Source organism: Salvia hispanica, chromosome 1, assembly GCF_023119035.1.
Source record: "Salvia hispanica cultivar TCC Black 2014 chromosome 1, UniMelb_Shisp_WGS_1.0, whole genome shotgun sequence".
NCBI lineage: Eukaryota > Viridiplantae > Streptophyta > Magnoliopsida > Lamiales > Lamiaceae > Salvia > Salvia hispanica.
Genome location: NC_062965.1, coordinates 32,049,007 through 32,066,723, shown reverse-complemented (window position 1 = coordinate 32,066,723; position 17,717 = coordinate 32,049,007). Strand labels below are relative to the sequence as shown.

General features: G+C 34.5%; 4 protein-coding genes and 1 non-coding gene across 9 annotated transcripts; 4 read left to right on the top strand and 1 right to left on the bottom strand.

Moving 5' to 3' along the window:
• Nucleotides 1-171: 171 nt before the first annotated feature.
• On the bottom strand, nt 172-2,265 carry LOC125202288. Of its 2 annotated transcripts, XM_048100664.1 has the most exons (6): nt 2,188-2,265; nt 2,037-2,075; nt 935-1,094; nt 696-786; nt 540-588; nt 172-464 (listed from the first exon to the last, which is right to left on the bottom strand). In XM_048100664.1, exons 3-6 carry the CDS (start codon nt 1,056-1,058, stop codon nt 423-425), a joined length of 306 nt encoding a protein of 101 aa, XP_047956621.1. In that variant the 5' UTR covers nt 1,059-1,094; nt 2,037-2,075; nt 2,188-2,265; the 3' UTR covers nt 172-422. The 2 variants fall into 2 exon arrangements, with proteins under 2 accessions (XP_047956621.1, XP_047956622.1); XM_048100665.1 differs by lacking the exon at nt 2,188-2,265 and having other exon boundaries at nt 696-811; nt 2,037-2,181.
• Nucleotides 2,266-3,546: 1,281 nt separating this feature from the next.
• On the top strand, nt 3,547-3,632 carry TRNAY-GUA. The gene is given in 2 exon segments: nt 3,547-3,583; nt 3,597-3,632. It is a non-coding gene; the product is annotated as a tRNA-Tyr (tRNA).
• A 295-nt stretch (nt 3,633-3,927) lies between these two features.
• On the top strand, nt 3,928-6,496 carry LOC125202356 (arsenate reductase 2.2). 4 transcript variants are annotated; one of them, XM_048100740.1, is made up of 4 exons: nt 3,928-4,088; nt 4,196-4,334; nt 5,828-5,984; nt 6,319-6,496. In XM_048100740.1, the coding sequence occupies exons 1-4, from the start codon at nt 3,958-3,960 to the stop codon at nt 6,354-6,356; spliced, it is 465 nt and encodes a 154-aa protein (XP_047956697.1). In that variant the 5' UTR covers nt 3,928-3,957; the 3' UTR covers nt 6,357-6,496. The 4 variants fall into 4 exon arrangements, with proteins under 4 accessions (XP_047956697.1, XP_047956696.1, XP_047956694.1 ...); XM_048100739.1 differs by having other exon boundaries at nt 6,316-6,496; XM_048100737.1 differs by having other exon boundaries at nt 6,312-6,496.
• A 1,110-nt stretch (nt 6,497-7,606) lies between these two features.
• Nucleotides 7,607-10,254, top strand: LOC125211558 (serine/threonine protein phosphatase 2A 57 kDa regulatory subunit B' beta isoform-like). The gene is made up of 2 exons (XM_048111416.1): nt 7,607-9,001; nt 9,680-10,254. The coding sequence occupies exons 1-2, from the start codon at nt 7,850-7,852 to the stop codon at nt 9,980-9,982; spliced, it is 1,455 nt and encodes a 484-aa protein (XP_047967373.1). The 5' UTR covers nt 7,607-7,849; the 3' UTR covers nt 9,983-10,254.
• A 5,441-nt stretch (nt 10,255-15,695) lies between these two features.
• LOC125202068 (alpha carbonic anhydrase 7-like) lies at nt 15,696-17,361 on the top strand. The gene is made up of 7 exons (XM_048100389.1): nt 15,696-15,850; nt 15,950-16,164; nt 16,245-16,351; nt 16,443-16,557; nt 16,635-16,802; nt 16,931-16,984; nt 17,139-17,361. The coding sequence occupies exons 1-7, from the start codon at nt 15,754-15,756 to the stop codon at nt 17,217-17,219; spliced, it is 837 nt and encodes a 278-aa protein (XP_047956346.1). The 5' UTR covers nt 15,696-15,753; the 3' UTR covers nt 17,220-17,361.
• The last annotated feature ends 356 nt before the right edge of the window (nt 17,362-17,717 follow it).

Here is a 17,717-nt window from a genome sequence, read left to right as displayed (position 1 = left end):
ATATAAGGTACCAAGTCAAAGAATTGATTCGGAAAAGTCAATGCAATAATTCCAACAAAAATTGCGAAGTTTCTGAGGAAAATCCACCGCGAATCCAATTATTCAACAGATAAATTTCAATAAGAAATTGCATAGGAAATTCAAGCAGCCACAAAAAAATACAAGTTGCAATTGTCTTTGACCACCATTTCAAATTGATAATTAAAATATAAAAATAGAACACAAAAATTGTTAGTACATGGAAATTTCATTATTTGTATATTACTAGTACTATAAATTTATAATTCAAGTAATACAGTAGCATCTACGAAGCCAGTAAAGTGAAAGAAGCATTCCACAAATTTAATCGCAATCTTGAAAACACAACACAAGCAATACCTCCAATTTTGAAACTCCTACATCAACAATTCATTTTTCTCGATTTAGTCTTCTTCCCATGCTTCAACCAACAATTCGACCATCTTCTGCTCGTGTAGAATGCAGCTGTCAAAAACGCATAAAACTGAAAAGACTCGTGAAAATTTGGTTGAAGAGCTTACGGATAAAGGAACTGGTCCATCAATAGGCACCTCCTTGAACGTGCTCGAGCTAATGATCAAAACATTACAGAAATATGAACTTTTATTAACAATTGTTTTGATCATTCCCATTTTGTTGATTAGGATAGAAGAAGAGATGTGTGAGTGCGAACATACCAGTGCATCGTTGGCTCCCTAGGCTTTCTTTGGGAAACACTAGATCGATCACCTCTCCAAGCTCTTCTCATTTCATTCCAGGCTATTGCGGCTGCAGGAGTAGACCCAAATAGATTCTAAGATACGCCGCTCAAAAACAAAAAGGAAGAGATCAGTATAATCCATTAACTGAAGAATACTTCTAAGGAACAAGAAACAAATTATACTTCAAGAAACATAAGGGGTTGCAAGGGAATAACCATAGTTGACAAAGAGACTGTTGCGGTCATCTTCATTAGCAGTCCTCTTTTCTATATTCACAACACCCGAACCTCCCAGACAGTGGTCTGTGTATAGGCAAAAATTGATGGTGTTACTGTCCATCTTCAGAAAGAAGAATGGCCACTAGCTTTCCAGATGCTGAAACAACACAGATGTAATCAGAAAAAGGCTTAAAACAAGATGGTTCAACACATTACACTCACACGAAAACACTTCACTATCAAGCTCAAACAACAGTGATCCGGTGAGGTAGAAAGAAATGGGAAACGAGAGAGTATAAAAATTTCCATAAGGAATGGATTTCATTCTTTGATGCCAAAAAGTACTTGATATTAAAACTAAATTGAGCTACTTACCATCAAGAATTATCAGAACAAATTTAAACAACAAGGGCAGGTTAAAGTATTTCAACCACAGGTAACTAATGAGATTTGAATGCATTGAGCAATAAAATTATCCCAAGTAGTAACACTTATTTTCTGCACCCCCGTTGTCTCAAATCAAGAGGCACTACTATCAACTTGATATCTATGAATTCAACAAACAAGCCTCACATGCTCCACATAATCATTTATAGTCATATAATGCATGTGAAGGGTTCTTGATCTCTACAAAACAACCGAGTCATTGTAGAAATATGAGTAAGCAACTGTCCAATAAAACTTATGCTTGATTGTTTATCCACTTTCAAATATAACAAAGCCTTCATCCTATTACTCGGTTTCTACACCCAGAAGCAATGTGAATCCTCAATGTACTGTTTCACACAATCTGCAAACCAAAATCAATAGGCCATAGTCATGCATACACTATCACTCACTTTCTACATCTGCAGTGCTCAATTGCACTCAATTCAATAGCCAAATTTGAATTCAATTACAGAAGCCCACAACAGCATAGCTTCGAAAATTTTAAAATCTACTAACCCACATTAAAAGCAATCAAAGCTAAAGTTGGCAACAAGAGCCGATGATAAGAGTTGTAGATAACATGGATGATTCTTCCAAGCTCAAAACAACAAGCATTTCATTCAATAACTAACAACGAGTTTCGAGAAATAAGAAAAGAAAAAGGCCTAACCTTCAAAAAAGAGGGATGGGATTTCGGTTTAACTTCAAACTGCAAATGTTAGCAAACTATCTTTAGATGTTTATCAGGAAAGAATGTGAATAGTTTCAACTTTCAACAACAAAAGATTGTAGTTGAGTTGTATATGTTCTTCGTTATTGACCTGGAAATACCCATCAGCGTTTGAGCTGGATTGCGAGTTTGAGGTCCACTGGAAATGTGATCGGATTGCCCATTGTTTTCCCAATTATTATAAGAATAAAAGTATTTTAAATTTTGTCATAATTTTAATGAGTACTCCCTTCTTCACACAATATCAGTCACTTTTAGTGTAAGCACTAGTTTTAAGAAACAAAAATAGTGGATTGGAAAAATTAATTGAACATGTGGTCCACTTTTTGTATTATTAGTTTTATAATGGAATATGAGTAAAGTGAATGAGTGGAATATGTGACCTAATTACCATTTACGATAAAAGTGAAATGTAACCTTTAATATGTGGGAGGGACCGAAATGAAAATGAAAATATGAATTATATCTCATTCGATCATATTAAAATAATCTTATAATTTTTAATTTTTAATGAATATGCTGTTTTTTATGACTCTATGAGTACATATAGAATTGATTCAAAATCGAATTACATTGGATAGTTTATCTCTGAATTTTTAATTTTTTGTCAAATTCTAATTTTGCATATTAATCAGTGATATAAATTATAAATGTATATTATTAAATTATTGATTTATTCTAATTTTGCATGAATTAAAATTTTAGCGCTGATAATTTTATTCAACCAAAATCATATTATTACTAAATTAAATAAATTTTTTGATTGGTTGTAAAGTCAATAGAAATAAATGGTTTTGATAATTTAGCGATATATTTGAAGTTGATATACAAATAAGAATTAAAACAAAGTATAGAATTATTTCAAAATTAACAAATAAGAGAAAAATACGCGTATCTAATAGGGAAATTGGTCTCTAAAATCATGAACTTTGCCTAAAATTTGGTATTTCCCATGAACTTTGAAATTGGTATATAATATCACGAACTTTGCATTTTGTTTGGTATTTCCCGAACTCACTCAAATAAGATATTTTCATCAAAATCTTATTTAACATAGGCAACCGTGATATGTTTTATAATATTTGAAACCACTTTTTAAGTTCATAACATGTAGCATAAAAAGTCACGTTGAAAACCAAGTTGATTTAATTTTGTCAAGTATGATAAAAGCCTCGTAAGTTGGTCAAATATAGTAATAAACATGTCGTGGAAAATACCAAACAAAATGCAAAGTTCATGATATTATATACCAATTTTAAAGTTCATGGGAAATACCAAATTTTAGGCAAAGTTCATGGTTTTAAAGACCAATTTCCCTATCTAATATGTGTTGGCATATTGCTAATAAAACCTGCTCTTTATTATTTTACCTTCACCAATAGACGTCCTTTAATTTTTTATACTGGCATGAATGTTGTTATGCAAAATAGAACTAAGCTTTTAACAACAACCGACCTTAGCTCAGTTGGTAGAGCGGAGGACTGTAGTATGTTTACTGAAATCCTTAGGTCGCTGGTTCGAATCCGGCAGGTCGGATTTTTTAAAATGATTTTTATTTGTTGTTTGGAATCTAAGAAACTAATATCTCACTCATCCTACCTCTTTCATATATTTGCAACATTGATTTAATTTAGTAAAAATTTACTCCTAATTAGTTGACCGAAATATTTTTAAGACTTATTTGCGTGTAAGTTTTTCCGATGACTTGATCTCGCCCTACCTGGTTTAATGGTAAATGGTAATGGTGATGCGAAATGCTAATGCCCAGTCAAAAAATCATTTCTCTATTTTAATATTGGATTCCCTTTCCGCATGTTATAAAGGCCCAATTTGCGGCCCATGAAAGGAAAGTAAAGAAACAATGAGTGGGGAAGACGAGTCTGCGGCATCACAAGCAGCAGCGGAGGAGATGGCGCGTAGCATCACCTACATCACCGGCTCTCAGCTACTCCCGCTCATCCGCCGCCCTAACATCGCCATCATCGACGTCAGGTGACCTTCCGACCCATCATCATATTTTTCTACTAGCTGAATCAATTACTCATTACGACGATTTGATTGGAGTCAAAGCTTGTTTCTTTCTCAAAATCTAATTTTAGGGATGACGAGAGGAGCTACGACGGCCATATAGCGGGATCCTTACACTACGCGAGCGATACGTTTATGGACAAATTACCGAATCTCGTTGAAGCTACCAAAGGCAAGGATACTCTCGTTTTCCACTGCGCTCTAAGCCAGGTATGCTATTCATTTCTTCCAATTTTTTCTGTATTTATAGGTCAATATTTTTTATCCATGTTTGGCGATCATACTTGATCTTTTCCCCCTGCGGTTTGCCATAGTAGATTTAGGGTTATTGGCATAAGTTTTCTTCAATCATAAATAGCTATTGGATTACGTGGTTATATGTTGTTTTACTGAGATTCTGCCCTATATCGGTTCTGGGTAGAAGATTAGAACTTAGAGACCTCACAATCATATTCTGTTCCTAAGTTTACTTTGGAGAATTGAGAATTTTGCAAAGCAGTGTAACAATTTTCATGGTGATAGTTGGTTCAATTTGGGAGGGCTTTAGTTCAAGAGTATAGTTGAATTCAGCTGGCCAAAACTGTTAATGTATTGTTTTGCTCCTAACCTTGTGTTTGTGTGATTTTTAATGCATCATGATGCGTTTTCTATTGGGGGGTGGGTTGGCTACTTTTTTCTCCTGCTGTAACTTTTTTCTTTTTTTCTATTGTAAGTATTATCTCTCAAGCCAGAATCATGGAATGACTAGATTACTCGTATTGAATTGCTAGCTCAATTGATCTTTGATGCCGTCTGAACAACCTCGGTTCAATTGGAATAAGCCTGTGAGTGATTTTTTGGTATGATAAGGCATGCTGAGTCTTATAGAGTAAAGAGCATATCAGATGGCACAGCTTCTAATCTCTATTAGTAATATATCTACCTTCCTCTGCTTTAGTGATCGATGTAGGTTGTTTTGTTTCAGTAACTGCAGTTTTGAAATTGCTTGGCTTCTTTTGGTGTTATTATCCCAGCTAAATAACTGAAAGAGGAGGAAACCTTGCAGTTGAGTGCAGTATATAATAAATAACACTCTGGTTTTGGCTTTTGTATCATGAATCCGTGATAGTGACTCTTGGATCTAATAGTGGGTTGTGTAGTGGTTCTGGTGCTGGTTGTTTTTAGTCATTAGTTCTAAGTGTAGCTAATGTGGTTCGAGTAATAATGCTATAGCAGCTGCAGAGAGTTGGAAATCCTGCACTTGACAGGAGTTACAAGCTTACAACTGTTGTGGCAGGAATTTTTTTGTTGTCGAACATTGGAGTATAAATGAGAAGGGAAACCACAAAATTCAGATATACTATCAAATTTCTAACAGAAAACTTGGGGTCAGAAAAATGAAATGATTGAGAACAGAGAACTCAAAAAGTAGTATTGTACTGCCACAACACATATTCTGCTATTGTATTCCTTTTCTTGGTAGCTTTTACTCCTTAATACACACATTATGTGATCCTTTATCAGCCATGATTTAGAGATAACCTTTGCCACCAACACACTATAATCACTGCTTTTCTTTTTTGAAACATTAGCACTTTAGACAATCCTGTTTGCTTGATGCCTTGCTCCTGCATCTGTTTCAATAACGGCTCGAGACTTTGCATCTTCCCATTTTATATTGAATAAGACCAGCTTTCTGAGTACAGGGTGCCAAATTTTTGCAGGTTCGAGGACCCAAATGTGCTCGAAGGTTTGCTGAGTATGTTGCTGATGCAAAAGATTTGGGAGTGAAAGATATAGTGGTTCTCGAGCGTGGATTTAATGGTTGGGAATCTTCTGGTAGGCCTGTTTGCCGCTGCAACAACATTCCCTGCAAGGGTGGTGAGTCAAAACCATAATGCTTCTGTGAAGATAGGTGGCTGCAAGAAAATAATTTTTGCTATAGCCCTGGTGATGGGACAATTGCATTGATATTAATTTACAAGTAATATTGTGAGGAATTATCTGCACTACTTAATTAATTCGTTATGTTTAATGGTATATTTTCTTGTTGTATGTTACTATGTATATTGGCCAGACTTCAAAGAACGGAACGTGAATAATAAACTTATGGGATAGATTGCTGGATTTATCACAATCTGCACCCTTTACATCATTTTTCAATCATTGCAGTTAAAACACTAATTTTCAGTTTTGTACTTTTTCAAGATAGCAGAAGATCATCCAAGATTCAAGATTTCTGGGCTTGTTTGAATCGAAAGATTGGCCTTACCGAGAAGAGTTGAGGGTTTTCATTTTCAGATTATTGTAGAAAAGTTCCCCCAACATTTTAGTAGTGTTGTAGTGCTACATTTCTAATCAATTCGAGACGCTTCATTGTTTATTTTTCTCCACAGTTTTCTACCTTCTATCTACACTACTCTAAAATTCCTTAGTTCCCTCATTCTCGTTCTTCATTTATCTTCACACTTCTCTCCACACGGCCACTATCTAACGCTGCCACAGCCACAGCCACCCTCCGCTCTCCACCAGCACCACTGCATCCTCAGATCTATAGTGATCAGTGCACACTTCTAATCTGTGAGTTCACCCATTTCGTAGTAGGATTAGATTACCAAGCAAGTCTCTGGTATACTAATATGAGTTCAACCAGTTCATATTAGCATTTCTGACTTGTTTGATTACCATTCTTATCCGGTATCAGTGAGTTCAAAATTATTCGAAAAAGTAGATATATAGGAGAGTTGATGATTTAGAAAATTCCGATTAAAAGTTATAGTATGAAGTTTTAATCACTTCAATAAAAATTATCTACCCCATATTTAGGTTTAAAAGTTATTGGAGTGGAGTACTAATTTTAAATATACTTTGAAATGGCTCCTCTAAAATATGTCCACAGCTAATAATGTACGTATTTTGGTAAGTACTACTACATTAGTTAAAATTTTTAAATTACAAAAAAGAGTTGAAAACCGTGATTTATTCCTTAGGCAAAATATAAAATTAAAAACAATAATTGGTTAGCATAAGCGAGTTGCACACCAGAAAAACTAGTCCAAATTCACTCGCATTCGGCGGCCACTCCGACAGTCAATCCGGACATGGAAATCCTCTATTTTCCTCAATTGCTCCCGATATTATCTTAGCACACCATCTTCTGATGGTAAGTCATCCTGTTGTGCAGGTTTGCTTGGCGTGTTTGTTGCCATTGTTTCTCGTCCCAATCGTTAACTTACTGCCGATCATCTTCGATTTGATCATGATACCTTCAATTGTTATATATAGATTTTATGGAACTCAATTGATTTGAGGCTAAAATATTTGAGGTTCGTGCCTATCACTATGTGTTATTTAAATTTAAATATAAAAAAAATAGTAAATAAATTTCGAAAAATAGTAAAAAAGTACTATTTATAATTTGGATAGATGTTAATGGAGTAAATAAATTCCATTGGTCCGCCATTTTCACACGTTCAAATATAGGTGCGCGTCTATAAATATAATTACGCCAACATACTTGTTCCAATACATTCTCTCCTTTCCGCTTCTCCGATCGCCGGGGCTTTCCGATCTCCAGCGATCCAGATTGCTTCTCCAACTCGCCGTATTCTCTTCCGACCCGCTTCTGCAATAGATACATTTTTCACTCCTATTGCACAATCCCTATATCATTTCTTAATTTCGATCCATCTCTACCTTTTGTTTTTCCGATTTGCCAAAACCTATCCATCTAGAATAAGAGGTATATGCATTCATTATACATACGTAACATACACGAGATGACGAAAGCCGAGATGTTTCACAAGATAATAAAGGTAGGCCACCGCAAGGTGGCGAAATCTGATGATGATTTCGCCCACCCTACGCCGGTACAGCCAAATTTACCCCAGCAACCGCAAATTCCTGCTGCCGCGCCGCCGGAGCGGCCGCCTCTCAGTGCAATCGAAAATCTACCGACGTTTCGAGACGTTGTAGCTGTGGATCGCCACGATTTGTTTTCGCAGAAGGTAAAGATCTGCTGCGTGCAATTTGATTTCTCCGACACTCTGAAATCGGCCGAGGAGAAGGAAATTAAGCGGCTGACTTTGATTGAGCTCGTCGAATTTATTCAATCCGGTTCTGGAAAAATTACCGAGGCGAATCAAGGGGAATTGATTAACATGATTTCTACCAACATTTTCCGGTGCTTTCTCCCTGCCTCCCACGAAACTACAGATTCTGTGAATGCTGAAGCTGAAGATGAGAATCCCTTTTTTGATCCTTCTTGGCCACATTTGAATCTGGTTTATGAGCTGCTATTGCAGTATGTGATCTCACCGGATACAGATACAAAGACTGCCAAGCGCTATATTGATCATTTATTTGTTATGAAATTGCTTGATTTGTTTGATTCTGAAGATCCGAGGGAGAGGGAATGTGTGAAGACTATTTTGCATAGGATATATGGGAAGTTTATGGTTCTTAGGCCATTTATTAGGAAGATGATAAATAATATATTCTATAGCTTCGTGTATGAGACAGGGAGGCAGAATGGGATGGCGGAGCTGCTGGAGATACTAGGGAGCATCATCAATGGTTTTGCATTGCCAATGAAGAAGGAGCACAAGGTGTTTCTTTCACGAGTTTTGATACCGCTCCACAAACCAAAGGCGCTAGGGATGTATCACGGCCAGCTATCGTATTGTATTACACAGTTTGTGGAGAAGGATTGCGGATTGGCGGATACCATTGTTATGGGGCTATTGAAGTGTTGGCCAGTCATCAATTCGCAGAAGGAGGTTCTTTTTCTTGGGGAGCTTGAGGAAGTATTGGATGGCACGAACACCGTGGAGTTTCAGCGGTGCATGGTTCCTCTGTTTAGACAGATTGCTCGTTCCATCAATAGCTCTCACTACCAGGTCTCAAAAGCTCAACTCAGTAAAGTATTTGGTTGCATTGTCGTGTTGTTACTAGCTTTACCCTTTTCTCGTGCTGCTTAAGTCAACTGATATTTGTTTGATATAACTGCTGATTTCTTTATTTGATGAATTATTTGTATCTTCTCTACTTGTCTAGCAGTTTAACTATCTGTCACTTGTTCTTGTACTATATTGTTTCAAATCCATCAAGATGACCCTGAGATTTGGTACAATTTTTGCCCTTCCAATGCCACTTTAGTGACTCCGTGCAGTAGATGATTTATTTCGATTCTGCTGCTACCGTGTCTTACGTTCTGCTATCTTTTCAGAATTTTGATCTATATGTGCCTAATTAATGATTTGGCATATCCATGATATAGTGATTTGGTGAAGCATTCACTTTGTATTTGAATGTTTGCAATGTACAAGTGCTCTTTTGTAACTTGAGGATGATTTATTCAAGTTCTCATAGTCGTTGCTTTAAATGCACCTTGTTCATTTATGTCTTCGCCCTATAAACATGTTTGGAAGAAGGATAATTGTCTTGGTATTCTTTAACTTTCCCCATCCCTCTCATAGAGAAATATAGTACTACTATATATTCATTGCTTGACCTGAAATCATGCATCAGTCATATTCGTATTGTATCTTATTGGGTCGGCCAAATGAATGTTTCAGGTTGCAGAACGAGCTCTTTTCTTATTGAACAATGACCACATTGTAGAACTGATTTCCCAGAATCGGAGTGTTATCTTGCCAATCCTGTTTGATGCTTTGCAAAAGAATACACAGTCTCATTGGAACCAGGTAGTACACGGCTTAAGTCTTAATGTTCAGATAACATTCATGGAGATGGATGGCGATCTATTTGAAGAGTGCCGGAAGCAGTACAAAGAGAGGGAAGGCAAGTGCAAGGAGCTGGAGGAACAGCGAGAACTAACATGGCAACGGCTAGAAGCAGCTGCTGCTTCTGCAGTGTGATAAAGGGGGACGAAGGAACACGTTTATTGCCTCCTGATTTCACTGCACCGATTGATCCTCAAGAAGATTGGATTGGATTGGATTGGATTCATTTCCTCAGTTTCAAATCTCCAAGGTACATAATTTTGTATTAACACTTTTTTGTCCTTGTTTTGCGGCAAAGAAAATGGCAGTGTAACTGTAGATGTTATATGCTGGCGGTTTGTGAGTTTTGTTTGTTTTTGTACCAAACAAATCAATTGGGAGAAATTTATCTCGCATCTTCAACTTAATTGTCCTCTTATTTTTCTTGCTGTCAAAACAAAGTGGGCTGTAACTAATCCATATTTCAAATCGTCTATGAAGGCTCCAATCACCAAACCAAATTGCATGAAAAGTTTGAACTCAAAATTTTAAAACACCGGTAAGAAAAAAGTATTGGGTGTATCTCAAAGATGAGGAAAAGTGGAGTTGACTTAGTTAAGTGGGAAATGATGAAACTGCTTTTACTTGTCGTCAATATTTTTTTGTAGTATTTCAATTTGGGAAGTGAGCTAATAGATGATGCAATATTACATATGCTTGTGATCTATATTGAAGTTTGTAGTAGTGCATTCTATAATATATAGTGGCGTTTTGATTTTTATTGAAGATGCAAGCGCACTTGTTAAATTAGATCTTTATATCATACACGTGTCTGATAAATCAATATTTTAATCCTCTCATGAAATTAAAATTATTCTCAGATAGTATGATCTGCAGACTGCACTTGGTTTGTAGTTTCAAATTTCAATTGTAGCTTATTATGATATGGTTGTTCCTTGATTAACTTTTGACTCCTTAACATCCACAAATTAAACAATATCACACTTCACTTAGATGCTCATGCCCTGTTAAAATAGGAGCAGGAACAAAGAAGAAATATCAACTATGCATTTTTCTTTATCTTACAATACTAAGTAATACTGATGTACATCATACTATTAAACAATATGGTTGATAAGTAATTTGTAGAAATAAAATAGAAAATGAAAAAGGTAGGAAGTAGTTGCATCACGGCCCATTCTGGCCGTTATCCCAAGAGCCCCTTGGAATGGAGTGGTGGTTGTTTATATCAACTTGGTCGGTCGCTATCTGATCGGTCGTCTTCTTCACCTCTTCCACCATCAATTTCCTATTACTTGAAGCTGCTACACCTATGTAAATGTTTCCCGACACCAGAAGCAGCAGAAACAAGAGAGCTACTGCATTATTTTTGGAGGCCATAACTACCAATGTCACAACTTAATTTGCTGGTAATGAGGAGATACCATACGTCCATACTGACCATACATATATATAGAGAGAATGGAAGAAGGTGGAGCGAGCCTAGAGAAATGTGGGATTTACACGTAATCAAATACAATGATTTGGTTAAGTGCTCCATGATTAACAGTTGATCCTTCAGTTTAGGGTTTAGATATTTTTGGTGAGTAGAAACATTCCTCAAATAGAAATCTGCCACCGCATGCTTCCTAACGCCACCGCCTTCGCTAGTCCACTACCAACTGCTCTTCATTATGCTGTGGAAAGTTCGCGAAACTTTGATGCGGTGCACTAATTTGTTCTACAGGGACTACATCTTTATACAATTATTTTTTATTTTTATTAATTTTTTTTTCGTTTTAGTGAATAATCGTTCTTTATATTTAGGTTTTTATTGGCCGCTAACATTGCTCCATCCGTCCCAGATAATTTGTTTTACTTTGACCAGACACGAATTTTAAGAAATATAATGAAAAGTCAGTTGAAAAAGTTATTAAAATATGCGTTATACTTTTACATATAAAATGTGCGTGAGTAAAAATGAACTGAGACTCCTATTCGTAGACGGAATTAAAGGAAAAACGGGAATTCTATTCGCGGACGAAGGCAATAATTTTATAATAAAATGTGAGTAGGAATGAATAAGTAGAATATGTAATTCACTAAAAAACGATGAAAAAATGATTTGGAACCGACTCTGAGACAAATTGAAATGAAAAATATAAGACAAAGTATCTAAAGACACATGGAGTACTACGTAACTAACCATGAACCTTTTGTTTACTAAAGATAAATACTAATATGAAATATCTCATCTATTTTTAGATATGGTGAGTGCTGACTATAAACTTTCCTCAAATAGAAATCGGCCACCACACCGCAAGCCCCGTACAGGTCACCCGCTCTGCCAGTCCACTTGCAGCTGCTCTTTCTTGATAATTATAGATATTTTTTCTGTGGAAAGTTCGCGAAACTTTGATTCGGACTAAAAGATTTATTATTACATTTTTTTTTATAACTTTACTTTTATGTGTTTTTGCAATTTTAGAGTATTTAGTTTTATTTGATCTTAATTTAATGGACCATCATATTTTCGTTAAACTAAATAACATGTCATCCATTTTTATTTAAAATAAATTCCATGTCATATTATAAATACACAGCTAGTATAAAAAGCTCTGTGTGGGTTAAATAAAAAAGTAATTATCTTCAATTTCTTTTTTATAGACGAAGATGATGCAGCAAACGAAATATTTTTTACAGAATTCAACCAAATCTTAATGCTGAGGTCCCCTGTCTAAATAGAAAACAATATCATCGTCATGAAATCACCACAAGCAGTGGCGTTTACCCTTGTCCCCGTGGATCTAGCACCTCTAGAACATTAGGATTGTCCAATTGTCTCTTAGGGTCAATCGCGAATACAATGGTCGTCCCCAACCCTCACAAAATAATTTTAACATCGGACGTCAATTGACGTTATTTTTTTTTAAAAATTAATGGTAAAATGATAATTTTATCACTAATTAAAAAAACAAAGTTTCTCGTTCCCCTTTGTTATATATTTATGATTACTCGTGTGAATTCTTGGTAAACCCTCACTCGTTTTTATATTATTCTCTTATTTTATTGTTCAGTGATTGTCAATACTTGGAATTACATCCTAATTAATTTGGTTGAGTTATTTTTTATCCTCTACTTATTTTGTTCTTTAGATTCTTTGCTTCAATAATCTTCATATCAATTTGTCACTAGAAAGAGATTGGCGAAAAGAAAATTTCATATCAATATTTTAAATTTCAAGCTAGAATAATGAGTAAAATTTATTTCATTAATTAGTGGGCGACATGTTATTACATGATGGAATAGTTAACGGAATCGTAACATAAGAATCGGACGAGATAAATATACCAGCACTTATTAAAACGAAATATGGAATAGTTAACAGAATCGTAACACATGGATTGGACGAGATAAAATATACAAGTACTTATTAAAATAAAATATTGTACGATGATCTTACTACCTCCGTCCCACGATAAATGTGATATTTTTCTATTTCGGTTCGTCCCACAATCAGAGTCACATTTCACTTTTACTATAAATAGTAAATAGACCCCACATTCCACCAACCAATTCTACTCACATTTTATTATAAAACTATTAGATGGAACATCTTTTTTGTTCCACGAACTTTGCTAAAGTGTCATTTTAGGTTCGTGAACTTTGAAAATATCATTTAAGGTCCATCAACTATGTGTTAATATCATTTGAAGTACTTTTTACTATTTCCAAGTTTTTCTGGACAAAAATACCCTTAATACCTTAAAGGGTATATATTCTTAATAAACTTATCATATACTCATATTTTTTAAAAATACTTTTACAATATATTTTTGACGAATTTTCTAAATATAATTTGACCTTCAATATTATCACTTAATTTTGTGACATGCAGGTAAAATATCCTTATTCAATACTACTATTTTATTATTAAAGAAAAGTTCTTTATCCAATTTTAAAATTCTTTAATATAAAAAAATTTGAAGAAGCAATTTTACTTGCATGTCACAAAATTAAGTGACGGAGTAATATTGAATGTCAAATTATATTTAAAAAATTCGTCAAAAATATATTGTAAAGATATTTATAAAAAATATGAGTATATGATAAGTTTATTAAGAATATATACCCTTTAAGGTATTGAGGGTATTTTCATCCAGAAAAACTTGGAAATAGTAAAAAAGTACTTCAAATGATATTAACCCATAGTTGATGGACCTCAAATGATATTTTCAAAGTTCACGGACCTAAAATGATACTTTGGCAAAGTTCGTGGACCAAAAAATATGTTCCTTCAAACTATTATATACAAGTGAGATCCATAATCCACTAACTTATTCAACCTATTTTTCTTTACATTTCTTAAAATTCATGTTCACATTAAATGTGACACTTAATGTGGAACGGAGGTAGGATAAAACAAAAAATACACATAGACGATCTATATGTATTTTTTCTATTGCACAAAATATTCACAGCAAAAATAAAGGCTTGAATTGGCTTTGAATAATACCTGATGGGCTATGAGCCCAATTTTCATGTCCAATCGCCTTCCAGAGCTATAACTTTAGGGCCCAAACTTACAAGTACCTAGGAATTTCATTTTTTTTATATACATTTTATTTATTTATTATTTTTCTTTCAGTATAAAAATAATAAGTAGGAAACGAGAATTTCTAATTTTGAAATTATTTATAGATATAGTAGTATTAGATAATGGTCTATTATGGCAAGTAATATTCCAACTTTATAGTACGAAAATTATGTTAACTTTTTCAGAGGCATCATGCTTTTGATAATCAACAAACGTTTTCAATTCATGACTTTGTCTTGGGGATATACATATACTAATGGTTTATGTTATGTATTTTGTATTATGAACTACTCCACAGTCAGTCACTAATTTTAAAATAATTGTGTCTGCTACTTTATAGTTACGCCTTCTAAAATGGTAGATAAAATGTTGTTTTCAGTGGTGACAAACAGATGGAAACAAGAACCACGTCTGATGATGGTCGCGAATATTTCCATTAGAACCTCTCTCAATTATTGTTTCAGTCCAAAGAGTAGCATATAAATTAAGTGATGCAGTCTTCCCTTAACAAAGTTTAAAAATCATATTATATCCCTCTCCAACTCTGTATAAACTATGTAGTTGTTGTCGTTCCAAAGACCACAAAGTAAAACAATCATAGATCAGAGTAGTAAGTTAGTAAGTCCCATGTGGTATTTTATAATTAACCATGTCGTATTACTGAATTATTGATTATTTTATAATAAGTACAATAGTATGCAAAATACCAGTACTAGTATTATTCAGATAATATATACTCCCTCCATCCTCAAAAAATATGCACTTTGGGTTTGACACGTGTTTTAATGTAAAATTAGTAAAGTAAGAGAGAGGTAGAGAGAAAAAGTAATTACAGTATTTGTTAGAAGATATCACGAGAATATTGGGATTGATCCCTAATTGATCTCTTTCAAGTAAATATACATAATTTCGATCCCCAAATTCTTTCTTCAGTATTATTAGTGGAGAATGAGTCTCACCTTATTAGAGAGAAGAGACTTTTTAAAATTAGAAAGTGCATATTCTTGTGGGACGGATGGAGTATATATGTATTTTATTATAATTATCAAGAATAACATATTTTTGGAATGTGCTTGGCTTAATGTGCCAGCAGTACAATGCATGTTGGATTATATGAAATTAATGCCAGCAAATTAAGATACTATTTCTGGATGGAGTTTTTATAATTTAAGAATTAAAAAACCCCTTAGTTGTTGAACCCCAGCATGAAAAATGATGAATTGTGACCTGCTTTTGTTGTTTCTCTTATTATATACACATATATAGTTGTAATTGTCCCACCCCAAACTTACCTAAAAAAGAAGGGAAAAGAAGGAGAAAAGTAAGCATAATGAAGAGCAGGAACAAGAAGCACAACATTCTTGATTCAGTTCTGATTCTGTTGCTCATTTTGATTGCATCAGAATCAAGCACTGCTCAAGAAGTGGGTATGTAACGTAACAATATACATATACTAGTAGAATTTACATTCTCTTGATAGTTTTAGCATCTAATGAATCTCATTCTTAATTTTTGTTTTTGATCAGAGGATGAAAGAGAGTTTGACTATTCAGAAAATGGTGCAAAGGGTCCAGCAAAATGGGGAGAGATAAAGAAAGAATGGAGTGAGTGTAGCAATGGAAGTATGCAGTCTCCAATAGATTTGTCAAATGAGAGAGTTAGAATTATTACAGATCATGATAAGAAGATCAATTATAGAGCTGCTAATGCAACTGTCAAGAATAGAGGCCATGACATTCAAGTAAGATTATACTATATACATCATGTTTCCCTAATTAGTCGAACGGAACTTGAGTAACTAAGGAGGTTGGATGTTTGAAGATTGAATGGCTTGGTGATGGTGGATCAGTTGTGATTAATGGCAGTGACTACCCTCTCCGACAAGCCCACTGGCATTCTCCCTCCGAGCACACTATCCATGGAAGAAGGTAAACACACACACACACACATGACTAATTAATTAAGGGGTTATATATGTATAATCACCATGCATAAATCACTTGATTAATGTTGCATCAGTTATGACATGGAGTTACACTTGGTGCACCTGAGTACAGATCCCAACCTCCAAAACAAAATTTATGTTCTTGGAGTCCTATACAAGATTGGCAAACCTGACAAGTTTCTCTCCAAGGTAATATTATAGTACTAGTATTTCATATTTATGTAAAACTTTCAATTTTCAATCTGTAATATTTTTTCTTGTGTCAGTTTATTCCAAGTATAAGGTCGATGATTGATAAGAAGGACGAAGAGGTAGCAGTGGGGATGATCGATGCAACGGATATCAATGTGCACAACAAAAAGTATTACAGATACATGGGATCTCTTACTGTTCCTCCATGTACACAAGGAGTTATTTGGACTATCAATAAGAAGGTAACGTATTATATTTTAGTGGTCCGGACATATTGTCATGTTGTATGTCTAACCAATCTTATTATGTTCGTATTTTATTTTATCTTTATGTAATTTATGGCATTAAAATGTCTTGAAATGAAATACAGGTTAGAACTGTTTCCATGGACCAGGTGAAGTTGCTTAGAGAAGCTGTTCATGATGTAAGTTTAACCACAAACAAATTAAATTATTATACAAGGACGAACACAGAAAAAGAGAACATTTATGGCTATATTTTCTAAAATTTTATTCAAATCATTAATAGATTAATATTTCCTTCTCATAAATACTAATGGTTCTTTTTTATCTTGACAGTACGCGGAGAAAAATGCAAGGCCATTGCAACCCAAAAACAGTCGAGACATTTTCATTTGCAGCCCTGTAGATGAAATTTGAATCACATTTTATAAATTTGTTCAATTAATCCTTATTTGTAGTAGTAATAAAAGGAAGAGTCACTTCACTTCTTCCTTGTATTTTCTCAAATTTCATGTCTTTTTGTTGTTCACATGTTATAAACTTATAATTGTGTGCAAAAGAGAGAAAGAGATGTAAACTTTTGATTTGATTAGATAAGAATAAGTAAAAGTAGTACATGGAAATTATGCATCAAAGTAGAATGATTAGATAAGGAATGAAGGAACAAATTAAATGGATCTTCCAGCTGCAATGCAAGCTACCAACAACGTGTTGGTTGCAATCGATAGACGGGAAGGCTGATCATCAGAGCATCTCGGATACTCCAGACGAGCAGGACGTGTGGCCTCCTCTCGTCTGACTCGTGTTGTAAGACTTGCAGTTCAAGCATTTGTGAGCCACAATGTGATAGTTCACCTCACTTGTTTCTCCACAGTCATTGCAAAGGATCCACACCTAATAAATACCAATCACATT